General features: G+C 52.9%; 4 protein-coding genes across 4 annotated transcripts; 1 reads left to right on the forward strand and 3 right to left on the reverse strand.

The window, feature by feature from the left end:
* Positions 1 to 1,977: 1,977 nt before the first annotated feature.
* LOC101764902 (protein DETOXIFICATION 19) lies at positions 1,978 to 5,263 on the reverse strand. The gene is made up of 7 exons (XM_004970053.3): positions 4,862 to 5,263; positions 3,805 to 4,349; positions 3,645 to 3,731; positions 3,506 to 3,562; positions 3,122 to 3,360; positions 2,892 to 3,010; positions 1,978 to 2,450 (listed from the first exon to the last, which is right to left on the reverse strand). The coding sequence occupies exons 1-7, from the start codon at positions 5,183 to 5,185 to the stop codon at positions 2,319 to 2,321; spliced, it is 1,503 nt and encodes a 500-aa protein (XP_004970110.1). The 5' UTR covers positions 5,186 to 5,263; the 3' UTR covers positions 1,978 to 2,318.
* Positions 5,264 to 6,818: 1,555 nt separating this feature from the next.
* LOC101778690 (copper transporter 3-like) lies at positions 6,819 to 7,473 on the forward strand. Its single transcript, XM_012846044.2, is given in 2 exon segments — positions 6,819 to 6,944; positions 6,946 to 7,473. Coding segments are annotated over 2 exon segments (516 nt in total). The 3' UTR covers positions 7,336 to 7,473.
* A 2,698-nt stretch (positions 7,474 to 10,171) lies between these two features.
* On the reverse strand, positions 10,172 to 13,967 carry LOC101765292 (protein DETOXIFICATION 19). The gene is made up of 7 exons (XM_004970054.4): positions 13,387 to 13,967; positions 11,888 to 12,432; positions 11,705 to 11,791; positions 11,541 to 11,597; positions 11,185 to 11,423; positions 10,931 to 11,049; positions 10,172 to 10,784 (listed from the first exon to the last, which is right to left on the reverse strand). Exons 1-7 carry the CDS (start codon positions 13,693 to 13,695, stop codon positions 10,656 to 10,658), a joined length of 1,485 nt encoding a protein of 494 aa, XP_004970111.1. The 5' UTR covers positions 13,696 to 13,967; the 3' UTR covers positions 10,172 to 10,655.
* A 1,623-nt stretch (positions 13,968 to 15,590) lies between these two features.
* On the reverse strand, positions 15,591 to 19,232 carry LOC101765701 (protein DETOXIFICATION 19). Its single transcript, XM_004970055.3, has 6 exons — positions 18,762 to 19,232; positions 17,236 to 17,780; positions 17,037 to 17,123; positions 16,859 to 16,915; positions 16,380 to 16,737; positions 15,591 to 16,250 (listed from the first exon to the last, which is right to left on the reverse strand). The coding sequence occupies exons 1-6, from the start codon at positions 19,023 to 19,025 to the stop codon at positions 16,119 to 16,121; spliced, it is 1,443 nt and encodes a 480-aa protein (XP_004970112.1). The 5' UTR covers positions 19,026 to 19,232; the 3' UTR covers positions 15,591 to 16,118.
* Positions 19,233 to 22,145: the final 2,913 nt, after the last annotated feature.

The raw sequence follows: 22,145 nt of genomic DNA on the forward strand, positions 1-22,145 counted from the left end.
GGTCGCCTTGTCTATGACATACTGGAAGTGTACTCTCTTGAGCCTTGACGTCGTTAGTGGAAGTCCAAGATATCACACCGGGAAGGAAGACCGTGTGACTGGAATGTCTCCAAAGATGTCGTCCATATTAAGCCCTTCGCATCTTATAGGCACCACACTAGATTTCTCAAAATTTGTTCTCAACCCCGACGCTTCACCAAATCTAGTGAGTAGGTCAGCTAAAGCAATGACATCCTGCCTAGTTGGGTTTAGGAAAATATCCGTGTCATCAGCGTACATGGATGTTCGGAAATTGAGGGACCTGCCTCGCAGCTTGGATATGAATCCTCTGTCAGTGGCCTGCTCCAGTAAAGCTCATAGTGGTTCAATTGCAATCACAAAAAGTAAAGGAGATAAAGGATCTTCTTGCCGTAGTCCTCTGTTGTGTCTGATGCGGCTGTTTGGGACCCCATTGAGAAGGATCCTAGATGAAGATGTGTAGAATAGAGAGGCCATCCATTCCCGCCAACGAATGGGGAAGCCCAAGCGTTGAAGTAAATCTAGCATGTAATCCCATCTCACCGAATCAAACGCTTTGGCGATGTCAAGCTTAAAAAATAATGCCGGAATTCGTTGTCGATGGTAGCGACGCACCATGTTCCTGACTGTCATAAAATTATCGTGGATGCTCCTTTGCTTGATGAAAGCCAATTGTGATTGTGATACAGTATTTTTCATGTGCGGAGCCAGCCGCATGGCGAGCACCTTTGTAATAATTTTGATGAATGAGTGTATCAAGCTTATCGGCCTGAAGTCAGGGACTGCCTCGGCCCCTTCCTTTTTTTGGCAACAACACTACGTTGGCTGTGTTGATTAATGGCAGGCTCGTGCAACGCAAGTTATGAAAAGCATTGGCCGCGTTTATGACGTCGCACTTTATAATCTCCCAACAGGGCTTATAAAATGCCCCAGTGAAGTCATCTGGTCCCAGCGTCTTGTCCGATGGTATGTCGAGTATTGCACGTTTAATTTCCTCCTTCGTGAAAGGTTCGGCGAGGGAGCTGAGGTCCCGACTGGGGAGATTTATGTTGTCCGAGTTAACGTCCTGTGATCGTTGTCCCAGTGGTCCCATCATCATAGCGAAGTGGTGTTGAATTATGTTGGCTTTTTCTTCGTGATTGAAAGCCCAAATGGATCCTTGTTTTAGTTGTTGAATGTAGTTTTTCTTCTTCCTTCCATTAACTCTCCGATGGAAGTATTTGGTATTAGCATCAACTAATTTGATATTCGTAATGCGTGATGCTTGTTTCCGTCTGACGCTTTCAACCACCGCCAGGCTGATTCGTCCCTGGTGAGGGCTCTATGTTCTTATGCCATATCCAATCTAAGGATGACATCAGACGCCATGAGAAGCTGCATCTTGGCATCGGGTAAAAGTTGTGGCTCCAGGCTCTAAGCATTTGGGAAGTTTCCCATAACTTGTAGTACAGGCGGTGAAAAGGCTCGTGATGAGCACAGGGCTTACTCCAAGCTTCAGTTACTACCTCCTTGAAGCGTGGCAATCTCATCCAAAACTCCTCGAACTTGAATGTCCTTGGCCGTCGTGGTCCACTTTGATTGGAAAGGAGTAGTGGGCAGTGATCCGAGTGCGATGTTGAAAGTGCATGTAGAGCATGGGAGGCAAATAAGGTGTCACCTTCCGTATTACAGAACACTCGGTCAAGACAAGCGTCGGACTTTGTTGCTCATTGCTCCATGTGAAGCGGCGGTTCTGAAGTGGAATTTCCTTGAGCTCGCAATCGCTGATCGCCTCCCTAAATAGACTCATCAGTCTAGTATTTAGCCTAGAATTGTTCTTGTCCGCGGCTCTATATATGATGTTAAAATCGCCCATTATAATCCACGGTGTCCCAGTGGGAGGCTTAAGAGTTAGCATTTCTTGTAAGAAGGCTCTCTTTTGCCCTGACTGGATGGTCCGTAGACATTTGACAGTCTGAATGTTTCGCCATCATGTAGTGAAATAGAGGTTGATAAGTGTTATCTAAACATTTGATATAACATAACTAAATTTTAATGTAACATAACTAAACTTTAGTACGTGGAACAAAATGCGCCTATTACCACCACTTGGTCAGCCCAATTCTGACGAAGGAAGCATCCCAGACGTGGCGTGGGCATTCTGCTCCGGAGATCGGACCTGGCGCATGGCGACCACCACCGACCCGTCTGCCTTGCCGGATAGAAAAATAAAATTCAAGAATGTTATCGTGCGACTTGGATCCGAAAATGGGCGCCAAAAGCCCATGCAATTATTTGAGGAGATCCTAGCCCTGTGTGGTCTAAGCGATGTAGTCGGCCTTTTCCTCCTGCATGGCCTCCGCGACGATCTTCGACCATTTGGTGCGGGCGGTGATCACCAGCAGCGAGCAGACTTGGCATGCCAGCCCGCAGATCAGGCCCATCCACAGTCCCTGCACAAAAACTTGGTTTCAGAGGCTCGGTTTAGTTCTTTAGTCCCCTATAGTTCCTGAATACTAATTAGGAGTACTAAATATAGACTAATTAGAAAACCAATTGCACAAATAGAGGTTAATTCGCGAGACGAATCTATTAAACCTAATTAGTCTATGATTTGACAATTCAGTAAACATGTGCTAATGATGGATTATTAGGCTTAATAGATTCGTCTCGCGACTTAGCCTCCACTGTGTAATTAGTTTTATAATTAGCTCATGTTTAATCCTCCTAATTAGTCTCCGAATATTTGATGTGATATGAACTTTAGTGCACCCCAGAGACTGACATCTTCTTCGTTTGATTGCTGCTGTCTGCCTGTCTTATCTTTGCTGGAACACGACGAGCTGCAGCGGGCTCGCCGCGTCGAGCCGACACATGCTGCGTACAGTATTTACCTTGGTGTACAACTTGAGCTTGAAGGCGAAGAGGATGGCCAGCGGCATGGCGATCAGGTAGAAAGCCACAAGGTTGGTGAGCGCCACGAGATGCTGCCACCCGCAGCCCCTCGACACGCCTGCACAGTGCACACCGGCTCGTCATTTCCAGGATTCAAGGCGTCTTAATGCACCAGTCGCAGACAGGGTGGATTCGGCGACGCGAGATCGCCGGCCGGTGGAGCACTCACCTTCCAGGACACCCTGCGCCGAGTCGAGCACGACGGAGACGATCATGAGCGGCGTGATGGCGGCGAACTCCGACACGATCACCGCGCTCCCGCTGAAGAGCCTCGCCCACACGCCGTGGCCGAACGCCAGCAGCAGGACGAAGGAGATGGCGAGGAGCACCGACAGCTTCATCGTCACCGCCACGGCGTTCTTGGCCCTGTCCACGTTCCCGGCCCCGACCTCATTCGACACTCGGGTGCTGCAAGGTGAAAGCAAATCGATCGGCGCGGTCACAGACTCACAGTAAGCACGCACAAGGAAACAATAGCTGAAGCTGACAGTAAATTCAGAACATGGAAGTAGCAGAGATCAGATGAAATCGGCAGGACTTTGATCAGGAGTACCTCACAGCAGCACTGAACCCGTACGTGGTCATGAAGCCGATGGCCTCCGTGCTAGAGCTGCACACATTTCGTTGATGAGTCATTGCCTTACATGAATTTTTGCAGCTAGTGATGAAGCTTCGGTCTCGAAACGACATACCAGATGGCGATCAGTGACGTGCTCACCGTGGAATTGGGGAGCAAGCCGGCGACAAGGACCAGGAGCTCAAACGCCCAGATCTCCAGGCTGCAAGGAGTCCAGGACATCGCGCGCGTTAAGGTTCAAGAACTGGCGCCTTGACTTGCGCACAGACACTTACCAGACCATGACGGCGGACGGCGCGGCGAGCTTCAAGGTGGGCAGCACGTATCTGAATGCCTCGGCGGAGAACCCCTTCCACGTCTCGCTGAACGCCTCCGACCGCAGGATGTACGCGAGCAACATGAGACAGGACGCCGCGAAGGTGACCGAGATGGCGGCGGGCGCACCGGCGAGCCCCAAGCCCAGCACGTTCACCAGCAGGTGCGTGAGCACGACGTGGAGCACGAACGGCGCCACGGAGCAGACGACGAGCGGAATGACGACGGACTGCATCTGCAGGTAGCGCAGCAGGCACTGGAGGAAGGCGAACGCGAAGAGGCCGGGGATCTGGGGCCGGACGAACGCCGCCGCTTCACGGGACACCTCGGGGTCCTGCCGGAGGAGCAGCAGGAGAGGCTCCGTGAACATCCAGAGCACGGAGATGAGCGCGGAAACCGCCGCAGACAGGAGCAGCGACGACTGCAGGTACAGACCCAGCATCCGGTACAGCCGGGCGCCGTAGGCCTGCCCGCACAGCGTCTCCAGCGCGCCGCTCAGGCCTGTCTGGAACAGCCATTCATCGAATGTTAACACGTGCGATTTTCAACAGTAGCCAATGTGATCTCAATTCAGTCATGGGCTTTGGAGTAAAATGTAACGAAACGGAATTTGCACTTCAGTCACTGACTCACTGATGACTTCACACCGCGTGACGTGCTACCAGCTCAGCTCAGTTAAAGGTAGGCCCGCCCGGGAAATGGATGTTTCCTAGCGGCCGGTAGCCGGTACGGCATATCGGCACAGATGCACAGGGAATGAAGACGGGTTGCTACCGGCCATTGTGTAGAGGACTAGAGGTAGACCGTCACTGTTACCGTGTTACCCTCATTATATTACAGCTACGTGTAGAGGACTAGAGGTAGAGTGTCATTGTTACCCTCATTACATGGCTACTATACTACCTATCGATCTACTGACAAACCCGAAACCGTCAGTGCAATCAACGAAACAAAACCAGTTGAAATGGTAAATGATCTAGCAGGAGAGATCTAGTAGTGCGGGTAGCTGATGCTTACGACCAAGGCGTAGCCGGTGACAGTGGCCCAGGAGTTGCCGAGCGTGGCGCCGGCGAGCTGGACGTCGCCGAGGTGGCCTGAGAACATCACGGAGACCAGCGGGATGCCGTAGTAGGCCATGCTCATCAGGATCATCGGCACCGCGAACTGCAGCTGCGCCCATGCCTCCTCGGTGTCCACCACGCGACCGAGCCACGACGAGCACGGCGGGCCAGCAGGGCTCCCGCGCGGCGGGCCGGGGCGACGCTCGTGGCCCTCGGTGGCGGCAGCGATCACGCCGCTGCCGTCGGGCGCGGCGGAGCCGAGCAGCGGGGCGGAAGACATGAGACCCAACTCTCTATCGGGGAGAAATCCTACCGAGCTGCTCTTTCGATTGGGGGCAATAGCTGACCCAAGACTCTGTCGGGCCGGGGACCAGCCACACACGTTGCACGCTAGCAAATTATTCACTTGAGAGAAGAAATTTCAGCGACACTACTGTGACGAATTAAAAATGGCTAAAACAAATCATGCATGAGCCTTAGCGTATTTGGTTCCAGGAACTAAAATTTAGTCCCTATCACATCGAATATTTAGGTACTAACATACCGTTTTCTTCCACTAACTTATTTTTAGCACCCATCACATCGAATGTTTAGATATTAATTAGGAATATTAAACGTAGACTATTTACAAAACCCATTACATAAGACGAATCTAAACGGCGAGATGAATCTATTAAGCCTAATTAGTCCATGATTTGACAATGTGTTGCTACAGTAAATATTTGCTAATGATAGATTAATTAGGCTTAATAGATTAGTTTCGCCAATTAGTCTTCATTTATGTAATTTGTTTTGTAAATAGTCTACGTTTAATACTCCTAATTAATATCTAAACATTCGATGTGACACGTGCTAAAAATAAGACAGTGGAAGAAAACGCCCTAATTAGGAGTATTAAATATAGATTAATTATAAAATTAATTGTATAAATGAAGACTAATTGGCGAAACTAATCTATTAAACTTAATTAATCCATAATTAGTACATATTTGCTATAGCATCTGTGATCAAATCATGGACTGAGCAAGCCGTCGTCTGATTCACCCTCCCAAATAAATCTCCTCTCGCTAAGCGCCGCCGACTGCCAGGCATCGCGTTGGGGTCCAGCCTCCAGCGAAGGTTCCGGTGGAAAGTAGAGACGTGGACATGCCGAAGCATGTCGCCAGGATGAGACGCTGCGGTGATCGTAGGGTGTTGAAAAGGATTGGCAATTGTTGCTCCTCCTGCCGAGCGCCTGTGGCATAAAAAAGCTACCCAACGATGAGCAAAGGAGGAAGCAGTACAAAGTCAAAGGTAAACAGATTGTGATGATTTCAGTACATAAATTGGATTACTGATCAATAAGCCGAATAATGGAAGAAGAAGTACAGAGCGCAAGGGGATGGCGTCAAATATAATTGCTTGCCAACACCCATGGATAATAATTGATTGAAACCAACAATGATAATCCATATGGAAAACTGCTTCTATAATATTGGTGGGGTGTTGGCGATTGGCATAATGTTTTCAATTATTTGGATGTTATAAAATGGAGTATCCATGGATTATTGGAGGAAGCATGGAACTGCCCCGTATGCAGTCAGCCTTGATCGGGTTGATCCTATGCATAAACGGTGGTGCGCGCACCACGCGCTAAAACGCAACAAACAAGACTCTAGATCCGGCCAGTTCGTCAGGCCGTTGAGCACGTACGAACACGCATATCTCCCCGCCCGTGTTCGTGTACGCACGCGCGGGTGTACTACCAGTACGTACCACACTTCATCTCGTCGCGACGTACTGCACGCCGCACGCGCCGCGCCTACATACGTAGGCAACCGCGGCAGCAGACTCCGATCGACGCACAGCACATCACCCCCCCACATTCGGCGCGACGGCAGAGAGAGAACACGGCACGCGCGAGGCCGCGCGCCATGGACATGGGAGGAGGGCACCACCACATGGGCGCCATGGCCCCGGCGCCGTTCCCGCCGGGCGGGGCGCACGGCGGCGGCATGGGGATGCGGAGGAAGCGGTACATCCACATGACCTTCTACTGGGGGCAAGAACTCGGAGATCCTCTTCACGCTGTGGCCCGGCGCGGACGGCGGCATGTACGCTCTGGCGCTCGTGGCCGTCTTCGCGCTCGCGGTCCTCCTCGAGTTCCTCGGCAGCCGCAGGCTGGACTCGCTCCTACCCACCGCCGCGGCAGGGGCGAACAAGCGCGTGGCGGCCGGGGCGGCGCGCGCGGCTGTGCACGCGCTGCGCATGGGCGGGGCCTACCTGCTCATGCTCGCGCTCATGTCGTTCAACGGCGGCGTGCTCCTCGTGGCCGTGGCGGGCCACGCGGCGGGGTTCCTGGCGTTCAGGGCCGGCCTGTGCGGCCACGGGCGGGCGCAGGTGGAGGGCGGGTGCAACAAGGAAGAGCACGCGCCGGCGGCCTGCTGTTAGATTTGCTGCGACGTCGGCGCCGATAATGATCGATGGGTCTGTTAGTTTGCTTCTCGTTTCGTGCCACGTGCGATTGACTGAACCCTTGTTGCCGTTTGGGTGAACCGCGTGCCGGTGGTTGGGAGTTGTAGCACCTGAATCTGGAAGGTTAAGGGCCTGTTTGGCAGAGCTCCAACTCTGAAAAAACAGCTCCAGATCCATAGATCCACCTAGCTCCACCATAGAGCTGCTCCACCGTGAATCTGAAATCTCAAAAAGCGTTTGGTACAGCTCCACTCTTATCTTTGTCTCACTGGCAATTTGGACCCATGCATCAGAATTAAAAAAAAGAAAAAAATGTCTTCTTCACGGCGAGTGTGACCTCTCCACGCCTCCGCTGCCTTCCCTGCCGAGCGCTGCCGCGCCTGCGGAACCGCTGCTCTCCTGCGCTCCGTCGGCAAGGGCGAGCAAGGGCGGGCGGGGCTCTGGCGGCAGAGACGGGCAGGGCTGGGGCGGTAGGGGCGCGTGGGGCTCGGCAGTAGGGGCGCGCGGGGCTCCGGCAGGGCGGCCTCCAATGGCAGGGGCGGGCGGGGCTCCGGCGGGGCGGACTTCGGCGGCAGAGGCGGGCGGGGCTCCGACGGTAGGGGCGCGCGGGGCTCCGGCGGGGTGGCCTCCAATGGCAGGGGCGGGCGGGGCTCCAGTGGTAGGGGCGGGCAGGCGCGAACAGGGGCGGGCGGGGCTTTGGCGGGCGGAGCGAGCGTGGCGGGCGGGGCGAGCAGAGGCGAGCGGGGCTCCGGCGGGTAGGGGCGGGCGGCGCTCCGGCGGGCAGGGGTGGACAACGACGGAAGAGGAAGGACTCCAGTGTGTCGCACGGAGAAGAAGAAAAAGAAATAGAACGAACCGGTCATTTTCCACTAATGAGTGGCAGTGGTGGGTAATTCTCTCCAACTCCACCAAATTTGATTTCGTGGAGCACCCCCTGAGGTGCTCCACCAAATCCATGGATCTGGGGGTAGATCCACCGTTTTCGTGGAGCAGCTCTGCGGTGGAGTTGCTGGAGCTAAAACCGTTTGGCTAGAAAAATCGGGAGCGGAGCTATTTTTGAGGATCTGGAGCTACATGGAGCTCTGCCAAACAGGCCCTAAAAATTTCTGTGATGAGCTGTGAATCACACGCCTGACTTGGGTGGTCTTTTTTTAAAAAAATTAAGACTTGGGTGTTGTACCTTCTTGAATGCACACCATATATATGCGGCTTGTTTGCAGCTGCATGTGCGTGTGCATGTAGGCTATGTTCTTACTTCTGCTTGAGCTTGCCTGCGTGTATATAAGGCCGGTCTCCACGGAGTTAAATTTTATGCCACATCAGCAATTTTGCTTACGAGATCATTTATGAGGAGAGTTTTCATCAGATGTGAGAGAAGTTCTATCCCCGTGACACTCCACTAGTATAGTAGTTACCTAATTATCAGTCTTGTAACTATACAGTAGAACTGTACACTGAGACTGGCCTAATGCTCAAACCAAAATAGCTTGGAGTACAAAATAGCTTAAACCAAAGTAAGCAACGGTTCAATTGAAGGCTCGTAGATGTACTGCTATCGTACCCCCATATTCAATTTCTTCTTGTGTTTTGTACTTGCTCGTTCCTTTTTTTTTCCCGAACAGCGCAAGAAAAGTAATTATGCTGCACCTGAAATAATTTGTTCTTGTTAAACAAAATGGGCTTAACGCCGCTGTTTCCGTGTTCAATCGGTTTTACCACTGCCATTTTCTCCCCGCTCTTTCACGTCAGTACTCCCCTCTCGCGTGTTCAAAGTGCGATTTCTTATAATTTGCACGCGGCAAAGTTTTCAAAAGGACGGGTGGACCAAACTTTTACCTTGCTCTGCACTCTGCTTTCCTCTCCACTTCGAACAAGGCAAAACTGGAAACAAATGATCTTCCCGTTCCACTTCATTTCCACCTGCAATTTTAATCTGCTCCTGGCGTACCACAGTGCTGATGAATTCCTTTGCAAATTGAGCCGCTGATGATCGGTTGAGATTCAGAACCGAAATCCTAGTGCTACCACTTGGGCTTCTCAACTCTGGTCTTTCAGATTTTGACGACAGAACAATGAAGGATCCAAATGGGCCCTTTTTTTCTTTCTTTATTTCCGTTCCCTTGCCACCACCGTTGACGACATTCTATAACCTGTGGCGCAGTGGCGGACGTGTGCAGCATGGCGTGTTCGATCCTGCAGGTGCGTGCATGCTGTTGTTCTCCGGGAATGGCTCGCCTGCATGTTCACCAGCCTGAGACAGACTGCAGTAGAAAGTGAACGCCACGCATAAAGAAGAAATCCACATTGGCAAGTTGCCTTCCGGGATAATTTCCACCGCGCGCACGGCTGCATCTGCGTTTGGGTTTCATCTTCAGACGAATGCACGGCCTGTTGTATATATGTACTACGAGGCCAGAAATTAGGCACCCGCGCGCTCTCACGCCATGCGTAACAATTCGATCTGCTACTACTAGCGTACTACGACAAGCGGTACCTACCGCTTTCTTCCAGGGTCGTACATACTTGCCGGGGGGGTAAAATGATCTGAAAGTCTCGAGCCCCTCCGAAATGCAAGTTTCTCTTCTGATTTCCAAGCGCCTGATTCACTATAGGTTGCCAAATCATAGGAATTGCACCTTGTGTGCCAAAAAACTGGAGACTGTGGAGTGCGTTTTCAGTCGGAAGTGTGGAAGGAAGATGTTGGATCGCGGCAGGGATGCTGGGATTGTTGCACTTATTTGGTCCAAATGGCTAGCTTTCTTTTGGGTTGTGGAAGGAAGATTCTAAATGTCGTCTTCTCAGTTTTTACGAATTTAGCATCCCAAAATGAGACTTTTTTTTATTTCCAACAATACATTTCCCTGTTGACATTCTGCGTATGCCGTGCTGTTCAAGAATGTAGGACCTCCTAAAATTTCTATCACATCAAATGTTTAGATACTAATTAGAAGTATTCAACATAGACTAATTATAAAACCAATTACACAGATGGAGACTAATTTGCGAGATGAATCTATTAAGCCTAATTAGTCCATGATTTGATAATATGGTGCTACAGTAAGCATGTGCTAATGATGGATTAATTAGGCTTAATAGATTCATCTCGTGAATTAGCCTCTATCTGTGTAATTATAGTTTTATAATTCGCTCATGTTCGGTTCTCCTAATTAACATCCGAATATTCGATATGACATGAATAAAGTCCGGACTAAATTACCAAACACCCCATGTTATACGACTTGGAAAGAAAATGGGCGCCCAAAGCCCATGAATTATTTGGCCCTAGCCCAGCCTGGTTAGGCGACGTAGGAGGCCTTTTTCTCCTGCATGGCCTCCGCGATCTTGGACCACTTGGTGCGGGCTGTGATCACCAGCAGCGAGAAGGTTTGGCAAGCCAGCCCGCAGATCAGGCCCACCCACAATCCCTGCACAAAAATAGTTAAGACGCTGATTATTACTGGTGGTGTCTCAGACAGAGTGCAGCTCGCTCGCCGCGTCGAGCCGACACGGCCGCCGCAAATCACCGGGCCCGCAGACTGGTTAATTCGCTCACTGTGTCACAGTATTTTACCTTGGCGTAGAACTTGAGCTTGAAGGCGAAGAGGAGGGCCAGCGGCATGGCGACGAAGTAGTAAGCCACCAGGTTGGTGAGCGCCGCGAGATGCTGCCACCCACAGCCCCTCGACACGCCTGCACGCCGGTTCGTCATTTTCCAGGATTCAGGGAACGCTAATCCACCAGTCACCGGTGGAATACGATGTGTCTGGTGGAAAGGGTGGATCCGGCGACGACGCGTGATCGCCGGCCGGTGGAGCTAGCCCTCACCTGACAGGACGCTCTGCATCGTCTCGAACACGATGGAGACGATCATGAGCGGCGTGATGCCGCCGAACGCCGACACGATCACCGCGCTCCGGCTGAAGAGGCTCGCCCACACGTCGTGCCCGAACGCCAGCAGCAGGACGAAGGCGATGCAGAGGAGCACCGCCAGCTTCATCGTCACCAGCACGGCGTTCTTGGCCTTGTCCACGTTCCCGGCCCCGACCTCATTCGACACCCGGGTGCTGCAAGGTGAGATCGAATAGACCGGGTCACGGTGGGCACAAGGCAACAGCAGCTGAAGCTGATAGTAAATCAAGAGCATGGATGTTGCTAGTCAGATGAAATATAATCGGCAGTACCTCACAGCGGCGCTGAACCCGTACGTGGTCATGTAGCCGATGGCCTCGGTGCTAGTGCTGCACGCGCACATTCCATTGATCAGTTTGTTTCATTTCATGACGAGCCATTGCGTACCATAACTCCTAGCAGCTAGTGATGCAGCTTCAGCCTCGAGATGACTTACCACATGGCGATCAGCGACGTGCTCACCGTGGAATTGGGGAGCAAGCCGGCGACGAGGACCAGGAGCTCGAACGCCCAGATCTCCAGGCTGCAACGGGACCACGACGTCGCGCACGTTAAACACGTGCTTTCCGCACACAGCAGCAACACCGGCCGGACCTTAGCCTTGAGCGGAAACACTTACCAGACCATGACGGCGGACGGCACGGCGAGCCTCGCGGTGGGCAGCACGTACATGAATGCCTCGGCGGAGAACCCCGGCCACGTCTCGCGGAACGCCTCCGACCGCAGGATGTACGCGAGCAGCATCAGGCAGGCGACCCAGAAGGTGACCGAGATGGCGGCGGGCGCGCCGGCGAGCCCGAAGCCGAGAACGTTCACCATCAGGTGCGACAGCACGACGTGGAGCGCGAACGGCGCCACGGAGCAGACGACGAGCGGCACGACGACGGACTGCGTCTGCAGGTAGCGCAGCAGGCACTGGAGGAAGGCGAACGCGAAGAGGCCGGGGACCTGGGGCCGGATGAACGCCGCCGCCTCGCGGGCCACCTCGGGGTCCTGCCGGAGGAGGAGGAGCAGAGGCTCCGTGAACATCCAGAGCACGGAGATGAGCGCCGACACCGCCGCCGACAGGAGCAGCGACGACTGCAGGTACAGGCCCAGCATGCGGTGCAGCCGGGCGCCGTACGCCTGCCCGCACAGCGTCTCCAGCGCCCCGCTCAGGCCCGTCTGAAACAGTCATTCCTCGCGTGTTATGCCAACGTACAACGTTTTCAACAATATATTTTTTTTGAAACTGAACGTTTTCAACAATAGCCAATAGTCGTATCTAAACCACGTAACTGCTGATGCACACCTCGACCAATGTTTCCACGATACTAGCCAGTATGATTGCACTTCATAAAATCATTGTCATGGCACTTCATAAAACTGCTTACGTACATCTCGTGGCGACCTAGCTCAATCAAAAGGTGGGCCCGCCCGGGACTGGATGGTACCTAGCGCCCGGTAGCCGGTAGAGCATATTGGCACAGGCAATGAAGACGGATGCCTACCAGCAGGCAGCAGGCAGCAGGCACGAAATTGAATTGGAATGCTGAGCCATTCAATCTGGATAGAAGGAAATGGCTGGTCTGCAGGACTTGCCTCTACAGTTGGGTCACACGTGTGGGACCGGGCCCGCTGACATCAAGGGCAAGCCTAACTACTGCCTATGATTGGTGTACGTGTAGGGTCATGTTTAGTTTCCTCCAAACTCCCAACTTTAATACTATGAAAAAGAAGATTCCCCATCACATCAAACTTGCGGTACATGCATGGAGTACTAAATGTAGACGAAATCAAAAACTAATTGCACAATTTTGTTGTACTTTGCGAGACGAATCTTTTGAGCCTAATTAGTCAATATTTGGACAATAATTCACAAATACAAACGAAACGTTACAGTTGCGCATTTATGGTAAAATGCCAATTTTGACACTCCCAAATTGGGAACTATAGGTAGATTTTGGGCACCGAACGGCATGTGTGGACTGTGACTACTCACTGTTACCCTTACAGCTAGCTAGCTACAGTACTGCTGCTGAAAAATCCGAAACCGTCAGTATACAACCAAAAAATAATTCAGGTGAGATGGGAAATGATCTAGCATGCAGGAGATGTAGGAGGGTAGCTGGTACGTACGGCCAGGGCGTAGCCGGTGACGGTGGCCCAGGAGTTGCCGAGCGTGGCGCCGGCGAGCTGGACGTCGCCGAGTTGGCCGGAGAACATCACGGACACCAGCGGGATGCCGTAGTACGCCATGCTCGTCAGGATCATCGGCACCGCGAACTGCAGCTGCGCCCACGCCTCCTCGGTGTCCACCACGCGGCCGAGCCACGACGCGCACAGGCCGCCAGCAGCGCCCCCGCGCCACGACGGGCGACGCTCCTGGCCGCCGCCGCCGCCATCGTCGCCGGGCTCGCGGGAGCCGAGCAGCGGGGCGAGAGACATGTCGCCGGCCGGTCGGCCTAGAGGAACCCGGGCTCTCTAGCTGCGCTCTGCCGCCGGCGGATTCGATTCGCCCCTCCTCGGTTCCTGACGGCTCGTGTGTTCTTGGTTGGTGCTACTTCTTTTTTTTTTTGTATATAGTATATGAGAACTCCAGTGATGGCTCGTGCGCCGCGCGATGTATATAGGCGAACAGGCCGGGAGCAAACTATGGCACGGCTGCCCCCGTCTTCCCGCGAGCCGCCTCCATTTAATATAAAATTTGGGAACCGTTGGCCGTCCTACCATTCCCCGTGTGTACTGTCTCGCTCCTAGCCCCCAGCTCGCTTGCGGCGATGACGACCGGCACGCTCGTATTTCAGCTGGCATGTCATGTGGCATCCGACTCCCACCTGCTCATCCGCATGTGGCAAACAGCAAACGTAGCTGACAGGCTGATGACACCAAGTCCCGACCGAGGACCAGAGGCCAGACACACGTGATCCACGCTTCCGAATGATACTCCACAGTCGCGGCCTTGCGGTGCAGGGGACCTTCAGGCCTTCATCTTTTTGTTTTTTTTTTTAAAGGACATTCATCTTTCTGTCACTTAGCAGGCGATTAGGGAATCGAGTACCTTCAACAGCAACCGCTGGTTTCATCCTGTCCCTTTTTGTCTCAACAGAGACCGTACCACTGGCTGTATCTATTTTGTCCATTATTATGGGACTTGGTTAAGCCGTGGAATCTCGCATTTGCTATTATCGATCGAAGGCTCCGTTTTGTTTTGCGTGCCTTGGATCTGCTTGGCGCAACCCGGTGGTTCGAGGTGGAGCTCTGCCGTTTTGCTATTATTCGGTTTTTTTTCCCCAATGAATGGTTGAAAACCAAAATGCGTTAGTCACTATAAGGGGAGATGTTGTATGCTTACGTTAAACCCCAAGTAGGCCAACCCTTGCTACTCATACCAAAGTACTTCAATAACTTTGTGTAGGATTATGACTTGTTGAGCATTTTCCATGCTCGTATTTGCTTATTTCGTGGTTTTTCAATTGAGATGTAGATGTTTAGTAGGAAGCAAAGGTGACGTCCACTCCCTAATTTGCCTATTGCATTATTAGCATTTGTACGGGAAGAAATGAAAATGGGTGGCAACAAGTTTGGCGGTGGCTGCGGGTGCGGTGCTGCAAGTGATGCCGTAGGGCAACCATGGTTAATCCATGGGAACTTGGGAAGGGTTGGTGGTGGGGCAAAACAACTGTACTGAGTAGTGGACGGCAGGGAGGAGCTGCGGCGTTATGTGGGCGGAGTAGTGCAGTGGTGAGGTCGTCGCTAGCTGCAAAGTGGTGGTGGAGGCCGTTGGCAGCGGGGTCTACTACTGCTACCCACGGTGTAGAAGAATGTATAGATAAATAAAGGTTTAATTGGATCTGTGCCACTATAACTTTCAAGTTTTTGAGCCACACCACTACTGTTTGAGTTATAGGATGCAACTGTTTGAGTTATAGGATGCAAGACATTACAATTTCGAAGTTGTTTGAGATATGCCATTTTCTACATCTTTAACATCGTTGGATTCACATGCATATCAATGTATTTTCGTATGGACTAACTCTCTCACTGCACTCACTGACGCATGGATCCCACAACTTTCATGATAATATTCTTAGAATACCTTCATGGAAAAATTTCCACTTTTTTAAGCCTTTCTGGATAATTTACACATGTTTTCAACGTTCAATCCGACAAAACTTGTTAAAAAAGTCTTAAAAAAGCAGGTTCAACTAAGTTTTGTAAAGAGATATCTTAGTCGGAACACACAATCATCCAATTTCTTTACGAAAGCTTGTTCAAACAAATAAGATCAAACATGTAGCCTAGAAAACTTAGTCATAGAAGTTTTAATGTAGAAAAAGACAAAGGTAATAGGATCTATTTCTAGTAAGCATGATGGAGACAAGTACTGTGGCAATAAATAAAAATAAATACATGATGGAAGGAAAAATACAAAAAATAGAATAGGAAAAAGGAAAAGGAAAAGGAAACAAAGAAAAAAAAAAGGAAAAGGACGGGGCATTTTCACCTTTGGGTCCTATGGTCTGGACAATGCGTCACGTGCTGGTTTCCTAGCGAGCGGGTGACGACGAGAAACGAGATTTCCCCAACGTTAACCCTTGTTCTTCAAATTTACCGTGCGTTTATCCGATCATTATTTAGTGGCGTTTGCACAAGTTTCAGTCTTCAAGGCTGTTAGCATGCTAGTGGAAACAAAATTGTCGGCCAACGGTGTTCAATAGAAGGCCGAGCTGGACATAACAAAAAGCTCACGCGTCGTTTTACTGTCTACCTCGGGCATGCTATTCTCTGATTCTCTTCCGTGATGCGAAGACGGGGAACGGCATCTCAGCCATAGTCTCTTCTCGAGCAGCAATTACAAACTCCCCGTACTATGCGATCCCGTAGCTGGCCTTCTCCTCCTGGATCGCCTCCGCGATCTTCGACCACTTGGTGCGGACGGTGATCACCACCAGTGAGCAGGCTTGGCATACCAGCCCGCAGATCAGGCCAGCCCACAGACCCTGCAAGAAAGTCGATTTCAGGGATCGAAAGGATTATTCGATTGTTACCGAAATCATCTCCGTTCGAGTATGACTTATGAGAGTTGCAGCTGGCTCGCAGAACTGATCACTGTCAGACCGACTGTTTACCATGGTGTTGAGCTTGAGCTTGAAGGCGAAGAAGATCGCCAGCGGCATGCCGATGAAGTAGAAAGCCACCAGGTTGGTGAGCGCCGCGAGATGCTGCCACCCGCACCCTCTCGCCACACCTGACAGGACGCCCTGCGCGGAGTCGAGCACGATGGAGATGATCACGAGCGGCGCGATGGTGGCGAACTCCGACACGATCACCGCGCTCCCGCTAAAGAGGCTCGCCCAGAGGCCGTGGCCGAACGCCAGCAGCACGACGAAGGAGATGCCGAGGAGCACCGACAGCTTCATCGTCACCGACACGGCGTTCTTGGCCTTGTCCACGTTCCCCGCTCCGATCTCATTCGACACCCGGGTGCTGCAACGCGAAAGCAACGCCAGGCCGCCGCCGTAAGCACAAGGCGACGGTAAACAGTAAACTGTAGCAGACATTAAAAGAGCAGGTGGGATCAGGTAGGTAGACGGCAGTAGCTACGTACCTCGCAGCGGCACCGAACCCGTACGTGATCATGTAGGCGATGGACTCCGTGCTAGTGCTGCACCCAGTTCGTTGGTCAGATTGCTTGAAGGCGAGCCATGGCGTGCATTAGCTAGTTTGACGGAACAGCAACTCTAGCTAGTGATGCAGATTTAGTCTCGAGATTGCAGACGACATACCATATGGCCACCAGCGATGTGCTCACTGTGGAGTTGGGGAGCAATCCGGCGACCAGGACCAGGAGCTCAAACGCCCAATACTCAAAACTGCAATGGGAATTATATGTAGTTTCGCACACGTTAATTATGCGCAGCAGGTCAGCAGTAACAGACGACCCCATCAAGAAATTCAAGAAGCGATCGCGCGTAAACGCTTTACCAGACCATGACGGCGGACGGCGCGGCGAGCTTCGCGGTGGGCAGCACGTATCTGAATGCCTCGGCGGAGAACCCCTTCCACGTCTCGCTGAACTCCTCCGACCGCAGCACGTACGCGAGCAGCATCAGGCAGGCGACCCACAAGGTGACCGAGACGGCGGCGGACGCGCCGGCGAGCCCCAAGCCGAGCACGTTCACGAGCAGGTGCGTCAGCGCGACGTGGAACGCGAACGACGCGGCGGAGAAGGCGACGAGCGGCAGCACGACGGACTGCATCTGCAGGTAGCGCAGCAGGCACTGGAGGAAGGCGAACGCGAAGAGGCCGGGGATCTGGGGCCGGACGAACGCCGCCGCCGCGCGTGACACACGGGGCTCCTGCCGGAGGAGCAGCAGCAGCGGCTCCGTGAACACCCACAGCACGGAGACGAGCGACGACGCCACCGTCGACATGATGAGCGACGACTGCAGGTACAGGCCCAGCTTGCCGTACAGCCCGGCGCCGTAGGCCTGCCCGCACAGCGTCTCCAGCCCGCCGCTCAGGCCGATCTGGAACATCCATCCCGTCCGCACGCATTAGTATAGTGTTACTTCTGTCTGTCGATCTGTCTATGATGTTGTATCTAACAATGCAATTGTATGAGCAATTCAGGTAGATGATCCTACTAGAGCCACATTTTCAAACATACTGTAGAAATTATAATTGTTATCGCAGTTTTATTCACTGATACACATGTGCCCCATGAACGGGCAACGGGCTGCCACACTCTGCCAGCAACCGAGACGACGTGCGTGGCGAGCTCGTGGTCCCGCGCGGCCGGGAAGACGCGAGGAAGAGGAACGACGCCCACGAATCCGACGCCGCGTGCCCTCTGTCCACGAAGCTGACACCATTTTGTTTATTTTCTCTTGAATTCGGTAGTTTTTAGGTGGAGCGAACAGGAAATCACAGTGTGCACGAGTAAACAAGAGTCGCGACAATGCTACATACCTACAGTACATAGTACAGCCCTAGTACTCTTATGTCAGTGTATAATTGTACTACGGTCTGTGTCCTTTTTCAATGTTGGCTATCCGCTGCCGTAAAGGTAGGGTCACATCGGATATTCGGACGCTAATTAGGAGGACTAAATATGAGTTAATTATAAAACTAACTGTAGAACTCCTATACTAATTCGCGAGACGAATCTATTAATCTTAATTCATCCATCATTAGCAAATGGTTACTGTAGCATCACATTGTCAAATCATGAACTAATTAGGCTTAATAGATTTGTCTCGTGAATTAGACTCCATCTGTACAATTAATTTTGTAATCAGACTATATTTAATATTCCTAATTAGTATCAAACATCCGATGTGATAGGTACTAGACTCCATGCACCCTCTAAGTACCATGATTGCCTCCCTCCTAGAAAAGAGCTGGATTTTGTCACTTGAGCTGGAGTACAGTGTATCTCAATTCCATAAAAACGGGGGGACTAACAAAGTGAGGGGGCGTGTTTGCCTTACAGATATATATATACTTACAACGAAGGCTAAGCCAGTGACGGTGACCCAGGAGTTGCCGAGCGTGGCGCCGGCGAGCTGGACGTCGCCGAGGTGGCCGGAGAACATCACGGACACCAGTGGGATGCCGTAGTAGAACATGTTCATGAGGATCATTGGCGCCGAGAACCGCAGCTGCGCACACGCCTCCTCCGCGTCCACCACGCGACCGAGCCACGACGAGCGCCGCCGCTCCTGCTGGTGGCCGTCGGCCGCGCGGGAGCCCAGCAGCGGAGCCGAAGACATGCCGCTGGTGACCGAGGGGATCGGATCGAGCTGTGTGGGCTAGCTGCGGTCTACGGGGGGTGGACAGGAACTGGACTGGTGGTGCCGCTCGCGGCCGCTATTGACAGGCTGCGTGGTACTAGTATTGGTGTGAACAGGCGGGCAGGCGCGGGGTCTGCAGGGAGAGTTCGCCTCGCCGAGCTGGCGCGTTCTAGTCACCGCGTTCCAAGCCGCCCGCGCGTAGGATTGTCTACTCAATTCTCGAGTGTTTTAAAGGCCTCCGAGCTCTCGATTTTTTTATTGAAAACAGGTAGTACTCTGTAGCTCAGATTAAGGGCATGTTTAGTTCCCCAAACTTCTAACTTTGATACTATGCAAAAAGAAGATTTCCCATCACATCAAACTTACGGTACATGCATGGAGTACTAAATGTAGACGAAATCAAAAACTAATTGCACAATTTTGTTGTACTTTGCGAGACGAATCTTTTGAGTCTAATTAGTCAATATTTAGACAATAATTCATAAATACAAACGAAACACTATACAACGTGCTACAGTGCTACGACAGTGATTTTGCATCTTCAAAGTTGGGCAACTAAACAAGACCTACCTCCTTCTCTTTCCTCTATCTAAATTCTCCTGTTCACCGCGACTGACCGACGAACGCGACTGCGACGCTCATACCCCCGCCGCCGCTCCCACGCGAACACGTCGCCAATGCTTGTTCCCGTCGCCGGTGCTCACCTCCACCACCTCCAGCATCCGGATGTCCAGCGCCACTGCGCCGCCCGTGCGCAGCCTCGACGATCCGCCATCTCGCCCGCCACCGCCACCGATTAGCCTACCATCCCGGGCCGTCCCTCTAAATCCGCTTGATACAGGTACGTCCCTCTCCCCGGCAAAACCCTTCCACACCGAACTTTCTAACCTCGTCGAACTTCCATCGGAGTTGAGGAATAAGACTTCGGGTGCTTTGATCAAACGGCGTAGAGTTCGATTGGGGGCTGAATCTGATGATGTAAAAACCAGGTGCCGAGAAGCGAGAGCTCCAAAACACTCGAGAGTGTTGTATAGATTTATCCAAAATTAGTGTATCTCCGTTCTCCGGCAAGGATGATGACGAGGCAGAGCTGTGATCGTGGCGTAATGATTTTCCCAGAAAATCAAGTACACGTGACAACAAACACTATGGCACCTGCAGTGGACCCAACGCGTGGCACTCGTGCCTGACTGTGGGGAGCCGTACAGGGCACTCGCAACAGTCAAAGAGCAGAGTTACAGAGGACAAGACGACCAGACAGTGACAGACTGACATCGTGACACCATGTCACTGCAAGCGCAAGCTCGACTGGGATACCGGGTTCTGACCTACCTCACGTGCATGCACCAGCTTTGGCCGCGGCAAGCTCGACACGGATCGTGGGCGTGGCAAACGTATACGCTGGTCAGTTAATAGTGGCATGGACCGGCGCCGGGGCCAGCACGCCCACACGTGGTGCACGCGCCGGCTGATGGGTACTCCATCGTCGTGTTACATGGACAAATCACACATCTACCGCATTTTATATTAAAAAGAAGATAAAACTCAAACGGAACGAAACATCGAATAGAAAAAAACAACAACACAAACACCGGCAAGTTGCATTGAATCATCAACACATGTCGCACCACGCCATCGCACTTAACTCAAGTCAACAACGTATCGGCCGGTTGGATTGAGACATCAACACGTAACGAGCTCAACTCATCTCCAACACACTCTGCCCGGTCGGATTGGGACATCAACACGAGCCGCAAACTGCCCTCACTTCGTGGCAGCCCCTCAACGCTCGCCACCATGGTAACAGCCCTACCACCACCATGGGTCCACCACCACCCCAAACGAGCAACACCGACCTCCGGACGAAGCTAAAAACCCGCAAGTCACCACTTGCGCCGTCGTAACCGATGATGTTTCGCACCGAGCCAACCGCTGCCATGCAGGGTTAGTCACCACGAACCGCTGCAAGTCGTGTAGCCATCGCTCCATCGTAGCCGCTTGCGCCGTCTCACGACGTTGTTCTGCACCGGGCTAACCTTGCCAAGCAAGATTAGCCGCCGCATCCCGGCAAGCCGTGAAGCCAAGTCACAAGTAACCACCATTGACTGCCGCCAAGCCGCCTACACCATCTCCAACCAACCAATGGACACTCCAAAAAAGCAGACATCAGCCGCCGTCGAGGGATCCTCCGACGCGATGTCTCCAACAAGAGAAACGGTGTCCTTAGACGCCCTCATCGTTGTTCCGACTGGAGCACGACTTTCGCCATGAGGACATCCCACCGATGGGAGAGTATGCATCATGCCGACGCCTCCGAGGAGCGTGGCGCCCAAAGGCGACACCATCGCAAGGCTTTCGCCCACTACCACACTAACCTGAACCAACAACGAAGTAGCCCGGAGCAGAGAGAGCGGGGCCATCGTAGTTAACCACACCACCACGGCGTCGCTGACGTGCACCCGCGCAGCCACAAGCAGTTACGCCACCACGGCGTCGCTGGAAGCAGCAGTGTAGGCTGCCGGTGGCCACGCCACCACGATGCAACCGAGAACTTCGAAGGCACATCTCGACGCCTTCGCTCCACTGCAGCATAGTAGCTGCCCACCGCTTGAATCAAGCGCAAGGCCACCACCTCCTCACTCCGCATCTGGTCACCGTCACGAGCAGCCCCTCACCCTGCACGGGCCGCCGGCACGCGCGGCCCTAACACCTCCTGGGCCGCAGCCGCGCGGCCATGCTACCTCGCCGAGCCGCCACCACGGCCGCCCTCACACGACGCCTACTGCCATTGTTGCGCGACCACCAAGCACTGCGCGGGCCGCCACCTCATTACCTCGCCTCTCCGCCCCGCGCCAGCCGTCACGACACACGACCTTATCTCCCGCGCAGATCGAGGCCCACGCCACCCCATGGAAGGCCGGGCCTTGCCACAGTGCAAGTGCGGTGCACCGTCGCTGCCGCCGGACCCTGTCGCGTCGCCCGCGGGCTGTCACCTCGCCTTGCGCTAGGCGTGCCACAGCAGCCCCTTAGCCCAGCTTCAGCGTCCGACCGCCAGCTCGCCATGCCCCGTGGCCGCTAGGTTGCCTCCACGCTCTGCGC

Source organism: Setaria italica, chromosome V (genome assembly GCF_000263155.2).
Source record: "Setaria italica strain Yugu1 chromosome V, Setaria_italica_v2.0, whole genome shotgun sequence".
Classification (NCBI taxonomy): Eukaryota; Viridiplantae; Streptophyta; class Magnoliopsida; order Poales; family Poaceae; genus Setaria; species Setaria italica.